Here is a 23,043-nt window from a genome sequence, read left to right on the forward strand (position 1 = left end):
TATAATAAGTTGTCAAAATAAATTTGACATTCAAGTTTTGAAACGCCAGCACTTGTGTCTGTGGGGGAGATTCTCTAAGAATCTCCGCCCCCCTTCGCCGCCCATCGCATATTTAATTATCGCATATGCTGTAACATATGCGATAATTAAGGCAAAGGACAGCTCTTGCGTTAAGAGCTGTCCTTTGCGGTGAGAGTCACCGGGTCCCAGCAGGTCCCAGCGGCTCTCCCCTCCCTCCCACACCCGGCGCTGCTGCTGCTGCGCCGGGCTCTCCTCCTCCCTGCACCCGGAAGAGGATCAGTGCAGGGAGGAGGTCACAGGTCCGGGCAGCACTGCGCTGTGCTGCCCGGACACAGGGGAGGGGGCGATGCGGGGCGGCGGGGCGGCGGAGGGTTGCGATAGAAGCCCATTGGCTTCTATGGGGCATCGCCAGATTTTTCTGGCGATGCCCCCCCGCCGCGATAACCCGGCGGGGGATGCTTACAGCATCCCAAAATGCGGTAAAAACCCTGATAACGGGGTTTTTACCGCATTTTTAGCTTAGAGAATCTCCCCCTGTGTCTTTATTTTAGTGTTAAGTATTAGCTAAGTTAGTGTAAGTTATGGTTTAAGTTTATAAAGTGTGGGGCATAAAGATACCCAATGGAGAGTTCATGGAAGCACTTGTCCAGCACTTGACCTGTCAGTGGATCTGCTTACCCTAATATTTAATTTATTCTTTCTACTCTACAAGGAGGATTCTGTATGTATACCCGAACATCCTTCACCCCTTCAAGTCTAGGCACAAGAAAGCAAGAGTGCTAATAAATACCATTGTCAGGGAGTTTTATGTGTACAATTTGAGCAAAATTACAATTGCTGATTAGGATCCCATACACAAAGATTCTGAAAGAATGATAACAGATAAAGCAAACGATGAAATGATCTGCCTCAGTCATCATCCATCTCGCCTTCGTTAAGGAATGAGAACTCAACGGCTACGGCAAAGTTTGCCACAAACGACATGAACTCCTTGAAATCGACTTGACCTTTGCACTTTGTCTCCATGTTCTGCAGGATTTGCTTGTAGTGGCTGTTGCCAACCAAACACTTGAGGGAATAACAAAACAAAACATTGAATATTATTATCATTTAAGGGGGAAAATTGAACAGGAAAAAGCACACAGAGGAATTGTGGGTAGTTGTCCCACCCGCGGTTTGCAGTGCCCCGCTGGTGGGTGTGAGAACGGTGGGGGAGCTGCTAATCATTGGTGCTCTTCCAAGCATAGATGTACACAGCATCGAGCAGTGTAGGGAGGGGAGCCAAAGAGCACTGGGCCGCCCTCCCCCCAAATTATGAATATGGGGGTTACAGAGTGGGGGTCCGCTCTTCATACAAGGCACCGCCCTCTCCACATAAGCCATTACCCCCTTTCTGGGCAAAGGAAGGCCAAGTACCAGCCAATCACCTCCTAACTGTCATTATATAGGACTGGGGGGGGGGGGGGGGTTATGCAGACCTGATCGCAAAGCTAATTTTTCTCAAATAGACAATACCATTTTGCACTGCAGGTTGGGCAGATGTAATGTGCAGAGAGAGTTAGATTTGGGTGGTTTACTTTCTCTCTGTGCAGGGTAAATACTGGCATCTTTATTTTTACATTGCAATTTAGATTTCAATTTGAACATACTCCACCAAATCTAAATATCTCTGCACATGTAACATCTGCCCCACCTGCAGTGCAGCATGGTTTTGTCCATTTAAGAAAAAAGGAGTTTTGCGATCAGGTCTAAATAACCCCCTGTGTTTGGAAAATAACAGTTAACAGCTTATTGTTTGGTGCTTTAACTTTCTTTTACTGCTATCAACTCACCCCCACCACCCAGGTGTGCAGTGGATAACTCCAGGCTTCAGTCCAGACCTGGGTTATACTCAACAGGGTAGCCCATGCAGGGCAGCCGACAGGGGGCTGCTATGGGTAGAGCTGTCCTGGGCCAGGCCGCTCTGACAGAGGGTAGGGCCTCAGGCAGTAGCCCACCAGCACCCCCATCCCCTACAGCCGTCCTCCCCCACTACACAGCAGCGGGCCACAGGTCCTCCACAGCCCGCCGCACATAGACAGTCTCAAGGCCCGGCCGGATCCTCCTGTTGCCCACTGGGGACATACACAGGCAGGGCAGTGGGCAGCAGGAATGCTGAGAGCCCGCACTGTAAGGCACACATGGTGTGATGTCATTGCGCAGCTTACAGTGCAGGCGCCCAGCATGCTAGATGCCTGAGGACTCAGGAGGAACCAAAAAGCCGCTGCCACAGCGGGGAACAGGGGTTGTAGGGGAAGGGGAGGTTGGGCTACCAAGTTGAGAAGGATAATTTTTTTGTCTGGGTTGACTCTGTGAATTATGTCCCCTGGTTGTGGTATTACCCCCTCTGCTAGTTGGGCCCAGTTAAGTACTGGTTCTTTAAATACGAGAGACCCCTACGATTACCTACTGCACACCATGATTCCTTTAGACACGGTTCTTAGTAAATTTGAGGGTACTTCTTTACTTTCACGGCGCCACTAGAAATCGCGGTCATCGAATGCACTAAAAAATCGGGTGCGACGCGATGCCCGCGATGCCCGCGATTTCCCATAGGGACCAATGTTAAATTTCTCAATGGACACGATTTTCTGTTCAATGCCTCAATTGACACGATTTTTCCATAGGAAACAATGTTAAATGGCCCACAGAGGCCAAATAGGCACCCTCAAGTGTGAAATGGCCCCCACAATTGTTAACGCCACCCCACGATCAACGTCAACCCGAAGCGTGGCGAGCGCAGCGAGCCCGCGAGGGGCGGCGGTACGCGTCCTCCGACCTTTTCATGCCCTACTATCCACTAGGGCGTGGAGTGAGAATAGAATAGTGTGGCGAGCGCAGCGAGCCACCGAGCCCGAAGCGTGGCGAGCGCAGCGAGCCCCGCGAGGGGACGCGGATACCTTCACAACACACAACACAATTCTTAGAGCAGTGGTTCTGAACCTCGGTCCTCAGGACCCCCACACAGTTCATGTTTCTCAGGTCACCTGTGCATTTTTTAAATGTGACAGTTGGTAATACAGAGACCAGCTGCTGGTGACCTGGAAAACGTACACTGTGTGGGGGTTGAGAACCACTGCTCTAGAGTATGCATACAATTCTGATTAAATAAGTAATTATGCACCATAATATTAAAAACCTCTCATGTTGTTTTAATTCTTTTTTTTGCACTCGTTAGATTACTAATCATTTTGTTTCATTTAGGCTGCAATATCCATTTCTACGTGACGACAGCAGTAATATAATCAGGATTATAGAATCTGTCATTAATTAAGTTTTACTTCAACGTCATAGCTACTAATTATTTATTTTGCACAAAAATAAATTAATTTGAGCCCTGTGCAGATTTAGAACTGATACGAATAACACACAGGAACACAGATTTATATTCCACATTTGTATAATTAAGGCCCTTATTCTGGTTGGTGCGGTATTATCCGCGTGCGTTCGTGCCGCCGATGTTTTGTGTCTGCGCATGTGCAGAGGCGTCTCTGCGCATGTGCGAGCCGGACGCACGGCCACATTCCGCATGAAATGTGTACACTACGAACGGTTGGTGGAGAGGGGCGTGAAGGGCTGTTTGGGCTCATTACCATATGTTTACACCCCGCGTTTCATGGGCGTTCCCATGCAAACGCTGGGCGTACGTATGGTAATGCGGCCATGACGCACGTGTAGGGGGCGGACATATGACATTGCTGGATGTCAGCTGCCCGCCCAGATCCCTGCTTTTGCACGGAGAAATGCCCGTGTGGTCTGAGGTTGCGGGAGCTGGCGGACCACTCGGCCCTGCATTCGATGTTCTGCGACCATCGAATGATGGGGGAGGTTCCCTGAGATGGAGGAGGTGTATTCGTGAGAAATACACGTGCGGTCCGTTCGGCCAGCTTCTTACAGCGTACGGACGGAGTTGGCGATCCGTATGGAAGGCGGGGTTTAGGACGCACGGTGCTGGCCGCATATTCGGATCCGGCCGCACCGATCAGAATAAGGGCCTAAGTGAAAGGGTTGCCCAATAAAAGTGAATTGATACTTAATGAGCCTGGTCTCCAAAAATCTGAGCACAAATATTTTTTGTGAAAATATTGAGCGCTCATTAACTATTTTATTCTTTTAATTAGAATGCAAAGGATGGGGCTGACACATATATTCATGCCATGTTAATTATTTGTTAATATATAGTTATTTGATTCAGATTTGTTTTTAAAGCATCTTGAGAGGAGACCAAATTCTTCATTAAAGTTTGTTGTGTGTTTAATGATCTGCAATAATAATTGGCTAAACTTTATTGCTAATTTGCCCCACCTGATAGGTCAGTGGGAATGAGCAACCCTGACCAACCCAGTCCCTCATCTATCTTTTCTCCTCGTCCTCCCGGCACCCGTATGGAGAAGTCAGTGTTGCTAGGGAGAGGAGGTAACTGGGTCCCATGCAGCACACCAGAGGGCTGCCTGGATGGCAGGTGAGGGGGGCCTGCATGGGCAGAGCGGGTGGCAAGGGTCAGCGGAGGTATGTGGGCGCATTAAGAAGCCCATAGGCTTATGTAGGGTAATGTCAGAAATGGCTGGCATTAAACTCAGCTGCCAGCCAACGATACATTCGAAAATGCTTTTTGTTTGATGCATCCCAGACTATGACTACATCCCGACTTTCCAAAATGGTAAAACTGGCGGGTGGTGGACTCACAATCAGTGAGGCTGCATTATCTACCTCCCTCCCAGCCTGCAGCCAGTTAACAGTTATCAACATGCTGATTGGTGGATGACTGAAGCTATCAACCAATCAGAGTGCTGACAGCCATTCACTGTAGGAAAGCAAATAGAGAGACAGTGCAGTACTTCAGGAGGGTCATTTTATTATTTATTTTATTGGTTTCCATGAATGGGTATGTCGGGCCCTAGTTCATTGCTTTTTTAATCTTAAATTAATTTTATCTGCATGTCTGACATATACCCTGTCTGTGTATCCTAGATAAATGTATTGTTCATACCAGGGAGACTTGAGACCGATCCAGGGATCAGTATGAGCCTATCCTATTTCATACCCTCCAACATTTATAGGGCATAAATCGGTACATATTCGGGGACGGGGGAGTGGTCAAGGGTAAAGTGGGTTTAGCCACATGAAGTGGGCGTGGTCACACCCCCTTTCCAATTATGTGTACTTTTTGCAAGATGCCTCAGGTCTCTTGGCACTCCCCACCCTCCACATTCACCACTGCACTGCTTACTGGTGGATGTCTGAGGAGGAAAGTGTTTCGCCACTGCAGAGCCGTGACCAGGTCCCCTTCCCCGAATATGGACTCCTTCTGGAAGAAGGCTCCCGCCACGGAAGCCACCCGGCCCCTCTGTGGTCACGGACGGATGACATGTCACGTCCGCGACCAGAAACTAGAGCCCTCACACTCTCACAGGCAGCGTCACTGCCACCCAGCCCCTCTGTGGTCGCGGACGTATGACACATCACGCCCGCGTCCACAAACTAGAGCACCGGCACCTATAGTAAGAGCCGCGGAGCGGGTAACAGCACACGCTCTTTTGATCCCAAACACATGGAGCCGGACTCCGGAGACAATGGAGAAGTGGCAACTCCATTGCCTCTGGGAGAAAACCGGTACAATGGGTACATCCATTTTTAGCCGGTACAGATTGTTAAAAAACGGTACTGTACCGACTAAATCGGTACAGTTGGAGGGTATGCTATTTTTTTTTTACTTTGGCCCTCCAGCTGTTGTGAAACTACACATCCCAGCATGCATTGCCATAGTTTTAGCATTCCCTAATAGCAAAACTATGGCAAGGCATGATGGGACTTGTAGTTTCACAACAGCTGGAGGGCCATAGATTGGACATGTCTGCTTTAGAGTCACAAGATCTGGAAATATTGTTTTGAATGTTAATAAATAATTAAAGAAATACATAAAGTCTTACAGGGTGTAGTGTCGGCATCTCTTTCCTTAAAAGCTGTCTGAGTTCCTGTGTCTCCAGGGAGAAGGGATCACCCCCTTTATTAGCATACTTATAGAATGTCTTTATTAGGGCAGAGATCGCTTTCTCCAGCCGAGTCTGGGCTCCAAACCTGGGAACTCTGAAGAGAAAAAGTAAGAAGACACCGACAACACATTTATTGAACTTTCAACAGTAAAATAAAATGGGGGAAATTTACTAAGATGGCAGTTCTATTTCACATGGGATGTTGCTATTGACAACCAATCAAAATCTATCTCTTATTTATTTAGTACCTTCTAGAATATATAAGACAGGATCTAATCGGTTGCCATAGCAACATCATATCTGAAACTCCCATCTTAGTAAATATCACGCGTGCACAGTGCCACAGATTACAGATTCAAAAAAGTGTGGATGTCCAGAATCTCTGTGGAATGACATTGATAGAACAACGAAGGAACATTAGAACCTGAATATGGTTTTGATGAAACTTGCTGTGAATTTGCCTTTTCTGCTGAAAATCTTGATTTTTCACAACATCTACCAAAATTTGGGATCCGGACGATTGGTCGTCACAGTGTCCAGGCAATAGGTCGACCACTTTTGGTCGATAGGCAATACGTAGACACATGGGAAGGGTGACATGGTTTAGGTCGACATTGACAAAAGCAAAAGGTCATCATTAAAGTGGTTGACACAGGAAAAGATCGACATTAGTTTTTCATGGTCTGTTTTCATGCTTTTTATATTCTTTTTATTACTTCAGTGCTGATTGGTTGCCATGGGCCCCTTCTCCTCTGGCTCACTTCTCCCATATCACTGCTTCATACATCTTCCTCATTATTATTTATGAGCATAATCTAGTTTTACATTGAAGACTGAGGTGAATAATAGGTCAATTGCAAATTTGCAAGGATTATTTAATGATTAGGATAAATGGGGATACACGGGCCCTTATTCTGGTCGGTGCGGATATGTCCGCGTGCATTCGGGCCGCCGATGTTTTGTATCTGCGCATGTGCAGAGGCGTCTCTGCGCATGTGCGAGCGGGGCGTACGGCGAAATCCCGCATGATATGTGAACACTCCGAACAGGGGAGAGGGGCGTGAAGGGCTATTTGGGCTCATTACCATATGCATACGCCCCGCGTTTCATGGGCGTTCCCATGCAAACGCTGGGCGTACGTATGGTAATGCGGCCGTGACGCACGTGTAGGGGGCGGACATATGACATCGCCGGATATCGCCTCAGTGTGTACCTGGCATAATGCCATCATTTAGATTTATTTATTTTTAGGTTCAAGTTATCTGGCCCAGAATATCTTTGATGATCCTTTGGAAGAGGAGATTCTTACCTTTAATGCATGTTAGGGTCCCTGGGTGTAATAATTTATGTACTTTTGCAATAAAGGCTATGAAATTGTCTGTGTCCGGTGCCATATAGGCTAGTGACGCTCCTGGACTGCACCGGCCAGTTGCCGGAATAAAGATTCCTCAATTCACGCCAATAAGGATTCATTACTGGCATGTATCATGCCAGAAGACCCTGGAACAGGAGCTCCACTCTGAGGGGTATATTTAGTAACGTGCACATTTTAGAAGTGGAGATGTTGCTCATAGCAACTAATCATATTCTAGCTATTATTTTCTAAAATGTACCAGATAAATGTTAAATAGAATGCATTTGGGCAGGGCCGCAACTAGGGCTAGGCACCTGATTAGAGAGGGTGAGAGAGAGAAGTAGGGACAGCGATGGACCAACCGTCACTGTCCTTCCTTCTCTCTTTTCCTGTCCCTCCTTCTCTCTCTCCCTGTCCCTCCTTCTCTCTCTCTCTCTCCATGTCACTGTCCCTCCTTCTCTCTCTCTCTGTCACTGTCCTTCCTTCTCTCTCTCACTGCCCCTCCTTCTCTCTCCCTGTCTCTCCTTCTCTCTCTCCACGTCACTGTCCCTTCTTCTCTCTCTCCGTCGCTGTCCTTCCTTCTCTCTCTCACTGTCCCTCCTTGTCTCCATGTTGCTTCTCTGTCTCTCTCCTTTCCCTCCTTCTCTCTCTCCCTGTCCCTCCTTCTCATTCTCACTGTCTCTGTCCCTCCTTCTCTCTCTTTGCCCGTCACTGTCCCTACTTCTTTCCCTCTCCCTGTTCCTCCTCTCTCTCCCTTTCGCTGTCCCTCCTTTTCTCTCTCCCTGTCTCTGTCCCTCCTTCTCTAGCTCCCCTTTGCTGACGCTCCTTCCCTCTTTCCCCGTCTCTGTCCCCCCTCTCTCTTTTTGTCCCTCCTCTCTATCTCCCTGTCCCTCCTTCTCTCCCTGTCACTGTCCCTCCTCTCTTTCCCTGACCCTCCTTCTCACTCTCCCTGTCCCTCCTTCTCTCGCTCCCATTCGCTGACGCTCCTTCCCTCTCTCCCTGTTGCTGTCCTTCCTTATCTCTCTGTCCCCATTGCTGTTCCTTCCCCATCGCTGTCCCTCCTTCTCTCTCTGTCCCCATTGCTGTTCCTTCTCTCTCCCCGTAGCTGTTCCTCCTTCCCTCTCTCCCTGTCCCTCCTTCCCTCTCTTCCTGTTGCGGTCCCTCCTCCCTCTCTCCCTGTCGCTGTCCCTCCTCTCTCTCTTCCTGTTGCTGTCCCTCCCTCCCTCTCTCTATGTCCCTCCTTCTCCCTCTCTTCCTGTCGCTGTGCCTGGGGGCGCTTTCAGTATATTGCTATGGGGCCGATGAAGTTCTAGTTACGCTCCTGCCTTTCCGCCAGAGCAACCAACAGCCCCTGGACAGCCAGAGGGGTATAACCATTATTTGACCATGGTTTTGTGGGCCTTTTATGCACCTTACCATAAACACAGGCACATTTGCTAGAACATCGGTGAACAAAATGTTAAACCACAATAGTTATCATATGCCTGTATATAATGGTCTGGCATCAAGGAGTTTATTGACTTCTAATTGGTGTGAATAAAACTGTTTTCCTAAATTAGAAGCTGACATCTGGTGCACTTCTCCCTGTAGTGATGCTATAAAAATCATCTGCTCTGTTAAGAACAATGCATTGTACCTTGTAAGTACTGGTAATTACCATCCATATTAACCTCATGACCAGTAATTACTGTAGTTAAATGGCACCAGACCCCTAGTGAACCTATGCCATGCATTTCCTTCATGATCTAAATAGAACAAAGTGAATAGGAATCTTGACTATATTTATATACAAAAGTACCAGTCAATGCATCTCCATTAAATTTGCCTTTGATTTTTAAGGCGTGGCATAGCAACATCATATCTGAAACACCCTACCACTGTCATTGGTTCTGCCTAATGGGGGGAGGGGGAGGGGGGGAATTAGGTGGTAGCAGGGCCAGCGCCACCACTAGGCAGCTTTATGCATTTGCCTAGGGCGCCGCCCACTGGAGGGCCGCAGTTCGCCCCCTCGGATGGAGGTGCAGAAACTAGAGCTGGCAGAAGCGGGCAGGGTGGTCCATGCCGCGGGGGTACCTGTGGTGCTGTGTATTAAGCTGGTGGCAGCGGGGTCCCTGCAGTGATTAGGAAATATCTAGCGCTATCCACCGGGCGGCGGTGCGGGAAGCGCTGCTGGGTTTGAAAACACTTGCCGCCCGCTGATTGGCTGAGATTCTGCCAATCAGCGTGTGGCCAGTGTTTTCAAATCAGAAGCGCTTCCTGCACCGCCGCCCAGCGGATAGCGCTAGATATTTCCTAATCACTGCAGGGACCCCACCAGCTTAATACACAGTGCCGCAGGTACCCCCGCGGCATGGACCTGATGCTATCTATATGAGTGACCCCCACAAATCTGGCTGCAATGCCATTAATTAATCTGTCAATATGCTTATATAAATAATACCTTGTTGCGCTTGCAGCTTACAAGTACCAAATTGTTCGGGCCAATCAATTATAGTTGCAACATATTTTTAATGACAAGTCAATTATCCACTGAGCAGATACTTTATTGAAACAAGTCCAACGTCTGAGGATTCATCTTGTGATTAATAGGGAGCAACAGTCTATGAAATACAATTAGAAAAGCATTTCGGAGTTCCTGCGGATAAAATGTCATTGTGCCCCTTCAACTTCCTCCAAATGCCTAGAAAATATTATTCCAGAATAGAATTATCTTTACAAGTGTTCTTCTGTTAAACGTTTAAGCAGATGCAGCTATTGAGAGATAAAATATATATTTATATATTTGTGAGGCAAGGTAATTGTATAGCAGAAAGCTAGTACGTATACAGCTTCAGGAAGGCTGTTGCAGTAATTTACATGCTATAAAAGACTTTGTCACTTAAAATTGTTTCACCCCCTTCACTTATGCAGATGCAATGACTATATTTTGTTTTCTTAACATGGTTCTGTTTTACAAAAAAAAAGGAGGTGAGGTAGATACTATGCACACACTAGGAGCTGTGATTTCCACCATGTAATGTGTGTCTCCAAACACGCTAAAGCAGGGATGAGGAACCTTCGGCCCTCCAGCTGTTCTGGAACCAGTGGCATAACTACTGTAAGGCAGCCCCAGCTGCCGCTTGGGGGAGCAAGCCACAGTGGGGTCTATGTGGGCACCGGCACCCGCTGGACGCACTGACATGCTGCTGCCTGCCACTGTCCGCTTGCTGAGCACCAGAGGTGAGTCAGCGGCAGCGCTGGTGCGGCCATGGCAGAGATGACAAATCCCCCCCACTGATTCAATTGACTGTACACAGAGCCGGCTATTGGATGGGCGGGCGGATGGGCGTGCTCGGGCGGCCTGGGATACATCGGAGCCAAGGGAATCAGCAGTGTCTGCTGGTTTCTCTTCCTCTATCCTGCTTCAGCTTCTCCGTTATACGTGTGACGTCATCACATCACACGCTGCGGAAACACCCTGGAGACGGGCCGGGGGGAGGGGGGCACATCCTTTTTGGCAGGGGGGGGCAAAATTTATAGTTACGCCACTGCCTGGAACTGCCAGCATGCCTTGTTACAGTTTTGCTATGTGGCCATGCTACAACTGTTGCAGGGCATGCTGGGATGTGTAGTTCAACAACAGCTGGAGGGCTGAAGGTTCCCAATCCCTGCACTTCTTGAACAATGAATACAACAAATAATTATACAAAATGAAAAAGGGCTCTCACAAAAGTCTATTGGGGAATTCATTGGCTCTGTTTTAGTTGGTATAACAAATGTGCCCAACTATCCACATGACACATTGTGGGAAATTTACTTAGATGGGAATAAGACTTCCCATATGGTGTTGCTAGGGGCAACCAATCAGAATACTGTTGTGTTTGACACCCTTTAGAACAGGGGTGTCAAACACAAGGCCCGCGGGCCAAATCCGGCCCGCCAGACCTCTTCATGTGGCCCGCACAGCCGCAGCCGCCGCCAGCCTTCCCCTTTTATTCTCAATATTTTTTTTAAAACAAGAAAGCCGCCTCTTCAGCGCATGCGCGGCAGCCTACAAGCCAGAGAACGTCTGCCCTCTAGCGCAGTGCCGCCGGTCGTCAACCCCTCCTCCGCTCCCACCTGCTGTATAGGAGCCAGAGAGAGGAAAGAGCAGGTCCGTCGTGGTGAATGGTGCTGCTGCTGCTGTGCGCTCCAGGTCACTTACTGCTGAGTGTGCACTGCACAGTGACCGGGAGCACGCTGCCCCCCACTCCTGGATAGATAGTGCGAGGAGCGCTACTCACAGGAGGGAGGGGGAAATGCGCCTGTGTGAGAGCGCAGCTGTGTCCTTGGGGGTGGAGCAGCTCAGACTGGAGTGGACGCATCAGAGCGGGTAAGTGTCAAACTCTCTGCCTATGTGTGTGTGTGCGCACTGGCACATTGCAGCCCATCATTAATTGCTGTGTCCCATGATAATAAGCAGGACATATGCCCTAAGACTGAGTGCTGCCCCCCTGTGCAGGCAGAGTGTGCCCTAATGCACTGCAGTTCACAGCAATAGCAGGAGGGAAATGCTGCTGCTGAGTATACAATAATTGAATGCAGTGACAATAATTTATGATAATAAAGAGTGGACACATAGTCCTACAGATACAACCGGCCCGGAGGGTGACCAAACTGCTGATGCGGCCCCCGATGAATTTGAGTTTGACACCCCTGCTCTAGAAGATAGTAGACAGGATCTGATTGGTTGCCATAGCAACATCACATGTGAAGTCTTATTCCCATCCCTTAGTAAATTTCCCCCATAATGAGCAATGTCAACATCCTTGATTAAAGCACACATATAAAAAGCATTAGCAATGTTTGTGGTCCCATCTTGAAATGGGTTGTGTCATAAAAACACTGGATTATTGTTTGAGGTCAGGCATATTTGTCTCTGGTTTCTGACCTACATGTTTTAAAACCCCAGGAAAACCCAAGGTCTTATGTTAGTTTTTTCTAAACTATAACTTATATTTTCTATTAATGATATTTGGCCTGTGACATTCCTTCCAGTTATTGTAAATAGTTTGATAAATAAATCAGTTAACAATTTCTGCCAAACCTAAGTATCCGAGTCGTTATTTCAGGTTTAATTATGTAAGTTAAGAAATGTGAAATGTTATACATGCTAGAGGAACACATAAGATGCTGGGATGTTTAATGCTTTTCTCTGGTATTTACAGTAAGAGTGAAGGTGTATACACACAGGGCCAGATGTACTAAGCTTGAAAAGTTATAAAATGAAGAGTGATAGACCACTAGTCAATCAGCTTCTAAATGGCAGATAGCAGCTGATTGTCTGGTCTGACTAGATTGCTTAGAAAATAGCACAGATTTGCTCCGTGTGTACACCCCTTTAGTCAAAATCGGCCACTAGCAGAAAGGGATAAAATGGAGAGTAATAAACCACCAGCCAATCAGCTGCTATCTGCCATGTTACATCCTGGGTTTGAAAAAGGACATTTAGAAGCTGATTGGCTAGTGGTTTATCACTCTTTATTTTATCACTTTTCAAGCTTAGTACATCTGGCCTTGTGTGTTTACACCTTCACTCTTACTGTAAATACTAGAGAAAAGCATTAAACATCCCAGCATCTTATGTGTTCCTCTAGCATGTATAACATTTCACATTTCTTAACTTACATAACTAAACCTGAAATAACGACTCGGATACTTAGGTTTTTGACTGCATGCACTGACTTAGTTAGCAAGAGATATTTAATCTCTCGGAGCATACACATGGAGAGATCTGTGCTTACTTTCTAAGCAATCTGACTAGATTGCTTAGAAAGTAAGCACAGATCTCTCCATGTGTATGCTCTGAGAGATTAAATATCTCTTGCTAACTAAGTCAGTGCATACAGTCAAAATCTAATCAAATTGCTTAGCAAATGACTGCAAATCTGTCTGTGTGTACAGAATGAGAGATACTGATCGCAATCTCTCATTCTGAAGCACTACCAGGCCTTTTTTTTGCTTAAGCAAAATAGCTTAGAAAATTGCTTAGTAAAATTGCTTAGCACAAATCTCTGCGTGTGTATGTGCTCTCCATGGGAGATCTTGACACCAGCAAAATTGCTTAGAAAAATTGCTTAGCACAGATCTCTACGTGTGTATGCCCCTTAAGACTAATGTCTTTTGTCTATGGAAGAACAACAGGGTGATCAGATAGTCTACAATCTAGTCAAAATTGCCTTGCCTGCACCGTCTATTTTGCTATGCGATACTGACTTAGCAGGGCAGCCTGTCAAGTCAAAATTGCCTGCCAAAATGGCACCATGTGTACACCCTTTATTGCAAAAATCCTGTTTTTGTGAATTTGCAATTGAATATGGCAAATTGTGAGAGCGCTGAAACCTGCAATAATCCGCTTTTCATGGTAATTGTTTGGTGATGGCGACTGAACCGATGGCCTTCCCTAGTGGCAAGCTTGCTTACTTTTAGGCTGCCAGCTCTGAGTAGCAGGTAGGCGAAGCGGGATAGGGCGGAGCTTATGGGAAGATCTTTCTTTGGGGGCGTGGCTAAAAAGATTGTGTTATCATGGTTAGGCCCTTCATATGCTGTGCAATGCCGGGAATACAGGCATTGCAAAGCGGGGGGGGGGGGGGGGGGGGGGGCGGTAGAATGGTGGGCAAGGGACTTGCCCACCTTTCCAGGGGGCCAGGAGGAGGACCCGATTTTAGTGAGCCTCCCAGGAGGGTAGGCAACCATACCATGTGGGGGTGTCTGTCACTTAAATGTATGTACTGCATCTTAAACATCCTCATTCAATTGTTCATCTACTAAAGACACTTCATATCACAAGTGCATATGTGCAATGTCCCTTCTTGCTTTCTTTGTTTCCAGTCTACGTTGCCTCTGCATCATTTATGGCCTGACTGACAACATAAGGAACTCTTACAAATTGACAGGAGTATTAATTAGCTCTACAACATGGGTGTGACTTGATTATAGATGTGATGGCATTTCTTCATTGCATGGCAACCAGGCTGGCCGGTCAAGTCCTTTATCCCTGATGGATATCAAAATACATTGCTATGTGAGTGCTAGCATGCAACATTAACTGTATCCAGACAATATAGCATTATTTACATTATACTATGGACCTGATTTAGACCCTCGCCTTGGGATCGCAGATTAAGTTCTGACGTGGGGTGTTCACGACGTGGTGTCGACGTGGGCGACGATTAGGCTGTTGCGGGGATAGGACACAGTGTTTTCTGGGAATGGCACTGGAAAACACCACAGCTGTGACACTAAAGATAACCTGCCTGAGCCTGATATCACAGCAAGGCTGGGCTGCCAGGGGCTGCATGCACTTTAGAGAGGAGGGGGGTTATGGTTAGGCTGCGGGATGGGAGGGCAGAGTATGAGGGTTAGGCACTAGAAGGGACGGTTAAGGTCAGGCTGCGGAGACGGGGGAAGTTTAGGCCACTACAATGGAGGGTTAGGGTACGTAAGGAGCACCTGTTGGGATTCTCCATATCGGAGATGCCTGGGTCGGTCACACATATCTATATATATCATGCATATCTGCTCTTTTTTGGACAATAGGAGCGCAAGTGTGCAGTAGCTCCCATCAGAGCCTCTCTCCTCTTCAGCATCCAGGCTGGTGGCAGAGGAAAGGTCTCTACTCCCGCTCGCTGGTCATGTCAGCGCAGCAGCATCCTGGTGAGTCCGCCAGCATAATAACCACCAGCATATGACACATAAAGTTGCAAAGGACAGTCACTGTCTCACCCTGCCCGCTCTCTCACACAGTGGGGTAAATGTATGGATCTTGGAGGAGTGGTATCTATCCCCATAAAGAACGTTATGAGCAAGATGATAATGCTCCAGCCAATCAACTCCTAAATATCAATTTACATATTGCAGCTGATTGGGTGGAGCATTATCACCTTGCACATAACGTTCTTTATGGGGGATAGAAACCACTTCTCCAAGCTTCATGCATTTATGACAATACCTGAGGTTATATTTGCATTTGACCATATAAGTTAGCAGGTCGTGGATGCTGGACCTGGGAGCACTTTAAGTCTTAAAGAGATATACACGCATTTAATCCCAATTATTTTATCAATTCATTTTTTATTATAGATGTATTCAAAGTGATGTCAATATTTGTTTTATGTATGTTTTTTTCCTAGGTGGCCACCTGGAATATATTGTATATTTTATATATATAAAAAATATCTTTATAATAAATGTGATATACCATTGATCAATTCTAATTTATTTGTGTGAGTGTATTCATCCATGGTGCAATAATTAATTGGATAATAGCGCAGTAACTCTAATCTTTTTTGGCTCTATTTATGACAATGTGTCAGCCACATGGGAGAACTGCCTGGGAGGAGCCTTTGCAGATAGTTCCCATAATAAAAACCGGTCACCTGGGCTGATGGAAAGGTGGGCTGGGAGGGGGGCTTTCTACATACTTGGAAACCCCCCTATATGCGTGTATAATAAAGTACTAGCCAATCAGACCCTGGTTATAAACCAGTTAGGAGCTGTTTGGATGGTTCTTTACTCCCATGTCCAGTCCGTGGTTGTCGTGAAACGCCACCGAATGTCCAGACCATTGGTGAAGGTCGGTTTTTAAATTTTAGTTGGCACTTCTTCAAAGCAGAAGACAAGAACTTATTGTCCATAGATGCGGCCGATGAGTCTGTCTAGTCATTCCCAGTGATGGAGTTAATATCTTTACTCCATACCTGCCTACTCTCTTGGAACAGTCAAGAGGCTCCCAAAACTCCAATGGGCATCATCGAAATGTTGGTGAGGATCTCAATCTATGACCAACAAATGACTTACCTGTTATATTTCATTACATTTTTAATGTACATATCCTGTAGGTCAGTGGTGATATCTGTGACAAATTCGATAAACTCCATGAAGTCGACTTCTCCATCACCATCCAAATCTAACATTGCCATAGCGTCATCCTGGAATGGAAACGTCCAATGGTTACATAAAGATGGCCCCTCATCATATCACGTGTCACGCTGAGCATCCCAGTTACTACATATAGGATGCTACACCTCTAACTGTAGGTTCTAAATATATCGTAGGTCCCCAAAAAGTGTTCATTGAATTTTAAGAGACTCCCTAGTGATGTTGGGCTTTATTTATTTATATGTAGATTATGAATATATTTGTATTTATTTGGTGCCAACAAGTATCCAAAGTGTTGTACAAGGAAAAATGCTATACTATAAACCAACAATACAATATATAATACACAATACACAAGGAAAAATACAATAATGAGGTAATGATATAACTGAGTGACAAGATCAGGATCTATATGGAAATAGGAGTTTTAATATTTGATGCATACTTCCCTTCCAAGAATGTATTTGATGTATTGATGGGTACCATGACCTAGGGTGCAGGTTTCCAGGGCACAATTGCTGCCGAGAGGTCCCTCCATCTGGGTAGCAGCTTGCCCGGAATGGTACCCTAGGCTGCTCTTCACTGCTGGTTCTGTTCCCTTGCATGATGTCACAGGATTGTTACGCCCAATCAGCCTTAAGAAATGATGCAACTGAAACGCATTTGGCTCTGACTCACTTGTATCTGCATGAACTCGGGGACTGATTCAGACCTGCTGGATGAGCAGGGAATTCGGCCCCGTTTTCGATGCCTCAGCCAAGGCCTATTCGAGGGCATATCAGTGTGATCACTCCCCCTATACCTGCACCCATATCCTCCCTACAGCTCAGCACACAGCAGCCCAGTAAGGAAGATGAGGCGGGGCAGCGGAATGGTCCAGATTCAGTTAATTAGTACAGATGTTGCTCGGCCAATTCACACCTGCAGCGTGGAATCGCCACACAGCTTCATTCATTTCTATAAGCCATGGGAGCAAATGGGATTGTGCCAATCGCCATGGGAGTCACACCTGTCAATTGGCATGGCAAAGATGAGCGTGTCTACATCTGTACCAGCTCCCCCCTAAATCAGTAGCCCTGACTGCCCATAGAATGGATGGAGTTCTATGGTGAAATTACTCTCAGTCACTGTGAGTACACTGTGCATTGACACTACATTGTACTGTGTAGCACACTCCCAACCAATCACAGAGCACATCATGAGTTCCCGGCTACGTACTATATGAGAAATATTGTGTTGTAGTTCTGGCTTTTCTTCCACTTTAAGGAAACTACTGATAACACAAAATTTGTATTATCTACTAAGAGATGGTGCTGAAATATAAGCTAGTTTATTTGTTTTCCAAGAGATATGGGACAGATGGGGTCTAGTAGACAGCCTAGCCTTGTGTTACTCCAGTCCAACTGCTAGAGGAAGCAAAGAGAAGCAGAGAAACAAAAATTGAAAGTTCTACACAAGTTTTTAAGTTTTTAGATGTCATTATCTATGTTTCATGACATGTGACCCCAATTATTGTATATACCCCGATGGGCTTACATCGCTCTTCAAGGTGACTTGCAAAGGACAGGTCTTCCAATAAGAGCTGGTCTTTGCCATTAGTGCAGATCACTGGGGCTTCCAGGTTTATGACCCAGAAATCCATTGGTACATGCTGAGAGGGCCACAGTGGCCACAGTGGAGTGTTTGCTGGGAGGGACCCGATTGGATCCCTCCCAGAGCGTAATGCAGAATGAAGCCGTAATGCTTCTATAGAGTAACAAATGCTAGCGTTACCCTCTGCAACAAAGCCTTGCATTAGTACATATACCGGGTATTGCCCAGGGTTGCCGACTTTTTCTGTCTCCTCTCCGGGAGAAGCCCGGAGAGGAGACTTCCAGCTGCAGGTCGGGGGCGGGGCTTGAGCTTTACATCATTAAGCCCCGCCCCCAGGATGGTAAAACCCCCAATTCACGGATCTCCGTGGAGGGGGCGGGGCTAAAATGATGCGGTTTTAGCTCCGCCCCCTCCCCTGAGACCCGCGGATTGACGATTTCAATCCAAAAGGTATGGGGAAGATGCCGCAATCGGGGGGTGGCGTGGGGGTCCCCCGGAATCCGGGAGGGTTGCCCACCTTTCCGGGGGGCCGGGAGGAGGACCCGATTTTCGGGATCCTCCCGGTAATTCCGGGAGGGTCGGCAACCCTGGTATTGCCACACCCCATGATGCCCCTGGGTTACAGTTAGGCTGCAGGAGGGGTGGGTTAAGGTGAAAATACTTATCAGGATCCTTCAGGATTCTGGCAGTTTGGATTTCAATGTCAGTCTTCTGACTTTTTGGATTTCGTAGCCAACCTGTGCTTTGGGTATAATTTGTTTTCTAACTGTATATGACATGGAATCATGACTTCAGTATGACATGGATCTACTGGCATTAATGAAAAATTAAATCTATGTTTGGATTTGAAGTCCGGTGGGTCCACAGATATCTGATTAAATAAATCAAGTTCATTACATAACCTGTTTTTTTTTAAGTGGAAATCCTGACTGCTTCTTATTATGGAAATTAGGCGAGCCAATCGCAGGATCCCGGACATAAATTACCGTTATTATGGGATTCAAAACATGCTGGTTTTGGTTGCATTATCCGGTCCTTTCAGGCACGACCAGCTGCCCAGGGTGCTGTCAAGAGGTCTGTCAGGCTTGGGTAAAATTTGGATGGCATGATCTAGCTGGAAGTGTAGCCATGTACCCTTAGAAAAAAACTATTTTTGATGAGCAGGGGGTGCATTTCATCCAGGGGCAATTTGAGGAGATATCAGTGTGATCACTCACTACAGCTCAGCACCAGGGCAGCCGAGAGGAATGTCGGGCCCCGGTAAAAAAAATTGGGGCGTGGCCTAAGTGTGGGAGGTGTGGCCACCTCCTGTACTTAGCCCACACTCCAAAATGTTTAGAGGGGGTGAAAGAAAACTCGCACCTACAGCATGTGCTGTGCTGACAGCAGGCTCAGCATTAGCATGCTGTAGAAGTGTGTGCTGCTGTTGCTGCCTGGGAGGGAAGGCGGGGAAGGGAGGGGTTGGACCAAGCCCCCTGCCGGGCCCCTACAGCAAGCCTGGGCCCGGGTAATTAGTACCCACTCCCCCCACCCCCTCTCGGCTGCCCTGCTCAGCACACAGCAGCCCAGTAGGAAAGGTGAGGTGGGGCAGTGGAATGGGGTGGATCTAGGTTTTCTCAGGCCCAGGTAAGTAGTACAGCTATAGCTACCCTCATCATCACAGCAAATTCGCACCTGCGACGTGGAATCGTCACTCTGCTATATAGCAGCTCAATGCATTTCTTTGAGCCACAGGAGCAAACTAGATGCAAACGCATAGGGATTGTGCCAATTGCCAAGGGTGTCCCACGTGGCGATTGGCATGGCAACGATGAGTGTGTCTACATCTGTACCTGCTTCTCCCCCTCTCTCAGTGGCCCTAACTGATCGTAAAATAGATGGAGTACCATTATGAAATTACTCTCAGTCACTGATAGGCTGCGAGCACACTGCTCAGTGACATCATCGCTGTGTGTCACGCTCCCAACTAATCACTGACTGAGAGCAGAAACTCTTCTACTGTAGCTAGAGTGCTAGGTAATCACATGACTCAAGTCCCCGCCTACATACTGTATGAGAAATAGGGGGTGATTCTGATTGCACGCAGGTATCCCCGCATGGTTGTGAATGGATGTTTTGCAAAAACACCCATTCGCACCCAACAGGGCCATTGAATTATCAAATTCGCACCCAACTGACCATCGAACATACATGCAAAACTAAGACACTTTCAGGTGTCTTAGCTGTACGTATGTTCTGGAGGGGAACATGGCGGACAGCTGACATCCGGTGATGTCAGCTGCCAGCCCTCGGCACCCGCGTCACCGGGTCATTACCATGGGAACGCCCAGTGTTTTCCTGGGAAAGCCCATAAAAGGCTGGGCGTTCCCATGGTCAAATCCTCCGCCCACCTCCCCACGCCCCCCGCCCGTAGTGTTGTGTGCAAGTGCACGGGGAACACTCTGTGGCGGCTCGCACACAGCGCACCCACATGCGCAGAAATGCAGTTGTAAAACACTGCGCACCCGTGCTTGAACCAGAATAAGGTTTTGTGTTGTGGTTGTGGCTTTCCTTCCACTTTAAGGAACCTACCGATAACACAGAATTCAGTTCTGTGCGTTGTCCCCTCCTGAGAGCGGTATTTCATGTAGTTAAAAAAAAAATAGTTAAAAAGGCCACACGGAACCCCGGAAAGTTTGTATCACAATGCAGTTCCCATGTCTTTTCCAAGACTGTATTAAAGACCTCAAAGTCTCTGCAGCACAGCACAAGACAGGAAACCATTATGTCTGCAAGTAAGCAATTACCAAATGGTGCTCGATATGTGGCTAGGATATCTGGTAGATAAATGGAATCAATAAACAACATTAATACATGTTTTCGCAATGTAGCTCTGCCAGTCCCTTGACGCCCATCACACAGACAATTTTCTAAACGAGATATCAGGGTACATTAAGAGTACAGCTGGGCACAATTACTTACCCTGTAGCAGTAAGGCAATTCACTGGAGAGTAATGTAGACAGCTCTGATCTGTTCAATTTTAAATTGTCTCCCTCCTTAGCTGAGTATTTGTGGAATACATTCAGGAGGCTGTAGACTGCCGATTCCACAGCTGCCTGTTTCAATGCTGGTTTAGCTCTCCTTACTGATAAAGTCATTCGTCAAAGCTCCAGCCTTTGACAGCAAGCTGTCTGTTTATCTCTGTTATATCTGTTTACAAGACAAAAGTGGAAGTTACAGTGTTGGATATCTTCATTATTAATGTATTGTTGACACGCCTCATGTTCATTGTAAATTGTGTGCCGTAGAATGCCCTACACACCTCACTGCAAGCTTCACATTACAACGGTCCATTAAATAATGCCTGAGACTTCAATATGATCCATCTGGGAGAACATTGCTTCTGCGTAAGTTAGTGCTGACTTTCTGACCTCACCAACTTGATTCGGGCTCAACTGTGTGAATCACGTAGAAGCCTTGTTTTACATATGTGAATGAAATGAGTCCTGGTAAAGTTCAGGAGCTCATTAATATCTTCCCATATCTGACATTTTTTTTTAATGTCATAATTAGGACAAAGAAAGTTCCACCAATGAGAACACTGACAAACCTGTGCAACCTGAGGGGCAATGGGCTGATTCCTATCAGAGTTCTATTGGGGAAATGGGCTGATTCCTCGATGGATGGGTTGGGGGATTAGGAATATTAGATGTTTTAAAAATGTTTTATTTCCCCCAATATAATAATGGATCGCTGATCATCGCCAGAAATATACTGTGTTAATAGTAAATTGAATATAATATACTTAAATGAGTCCTTGTGTGACACAGGGCACCGTACGGTATGATGTGGCCTTGGACTTCCATCATTGGATGTCCAGTCTAATAACAACTTTGGGGGCCAATTTTTGATGATTCTAGATGGAAAAACTCATAATTCTTCAGCAGTGGCAACTCTAAGGGGGTGAAACCAAAATTACAAAGCTCTTCTGTTATTTTGATGTCACCTCTTCAGATGGTGCCACCGAGCATGAAAAGCAGTGAGACCAGGGAGAGACTAAGGGCTCCCGCAGTGGTGGGTAAGCCCACAGCATGACAAAATATCATACACTGGGGGCATTGTTTGTGGATATTCAGCTATACTCCCTTTCATGAGAAGTTCTGCAATAGGGGTGTCACATTGAGTAGGTGCACTGCTTGCTATCCACCCTAGTGATGCCCAAGGGGGATGAGGAGAATGTAGGCCGCACCCTGCTAGATGTGATTGTAAGTGCTGGCTCCTACGCCATGATAGGTCCTGGAGTGTAACAGTATCCTGCAGCACTTGGCTCTCGTCACTGAGAAGGAGCTGCTAATGCAGACTTTAGTCTCCGGGTTTATCTCCCCAAACAATGATGTAACCTATGGGGGCTTGCTGCTGGACAGTAGCCATTTCTATCGCATAGAAAGGTAAATCTTAAATATTGATAGTACGGAGATAGCTAGCATTTCTGTTAATGCTTTGTTTTTATGTTTTCTGCAAATAAAGTAGCTGCTGCTATTTGTACCAAATACCCTGGTCTGGTGTATTCCTATTTCAGCTATTTAAGAATGCTGTCTACTCCGGGAAACGGCATACCTACCCGTTCTGCTTACGCTATATATTCTGATTCTTGGTATCTCTGATGTACATAGGGCCTGATTCAGAGCTGATCGCTGCTGTGCGAATTGCACAGCGATTGACTATCCATAGACTGCGCATGCATCTGATTTTCCATACACATGCGTGAGGCCTCCGTGCTATGAAATACTACAATTTTTTTGTGTGCTAGTCATGTACAAGGTGAATGACAGGAGGCCGGCGTCTGGTGGCGGTATCTGGCCATATTATGGGAATGCCAGAAACAAACACAGGCGTTCTTAAGGAAAACACAGGCGCACCTAGGTGTTTGGAGGGAGGCTGTGTGATCGATCAGACTGATTCCATTACAGCCACAGAGCAAATTCAGGTCTACGCACAGGCTGCCCACAGTGGGCGAGTCATTCAACTGTCGGTGAGCTGCGAATGAATATGCAGCTTTTCCCTGGGCTGCGACATCGTTAGCTACCCATATGCAGGTTTATGAATGGGCGGGTATTACACACTGGTGGGGTGGCGGCTATTTGCAAGATGATCACACAGCGCTC

General features: G+C 46.8%; 1 protein-coding gene across 1 annotated transcript; it reads right to left on the reverse strand.

The window, feature by feature from the left end:
• Window positions 1-808: 808 nt before the first annotated feature.
• On the reverse strand, window positions 809-21,062 carry LOC146026967 (uncharacterized). The gene is made up of 4 exons (XM_083157996.1): window positions 20,860-21,062; window positions 16,225-16,355; window positions 5,991-6,147; window positions 809-1,089 (listed from the first exon to the last, which is right to left on the reverse strand). Exons 1-4 carry the CDS (start codon window positions 21,034-21,036, stop codon window positions 931-933), a joined length of 624 nt encoding a protein of 207 aa, XP_083014122.1. The 5' UTR covers window positions 21,037-21,062; the 3' UTR covers window positions 809-930.
• Between the last annotated feature and the right edge of the window lie 1,981 nt (window positions 21,063-23,043).

The sequence above is a fragment of the Crinia signifera genome, chromosome 8 (genome assembly GCF_055691185.1).
Source record: "Crinia signifera chromosome 8, ASM5569118v1, whole genome shotgun sequence".
Taxonomy (NCBI): Eukaryota; Metazoa; Chordata; class Amphibia; order Anura; family Myobatrachidae; genus Crinia; species Crinia signifera.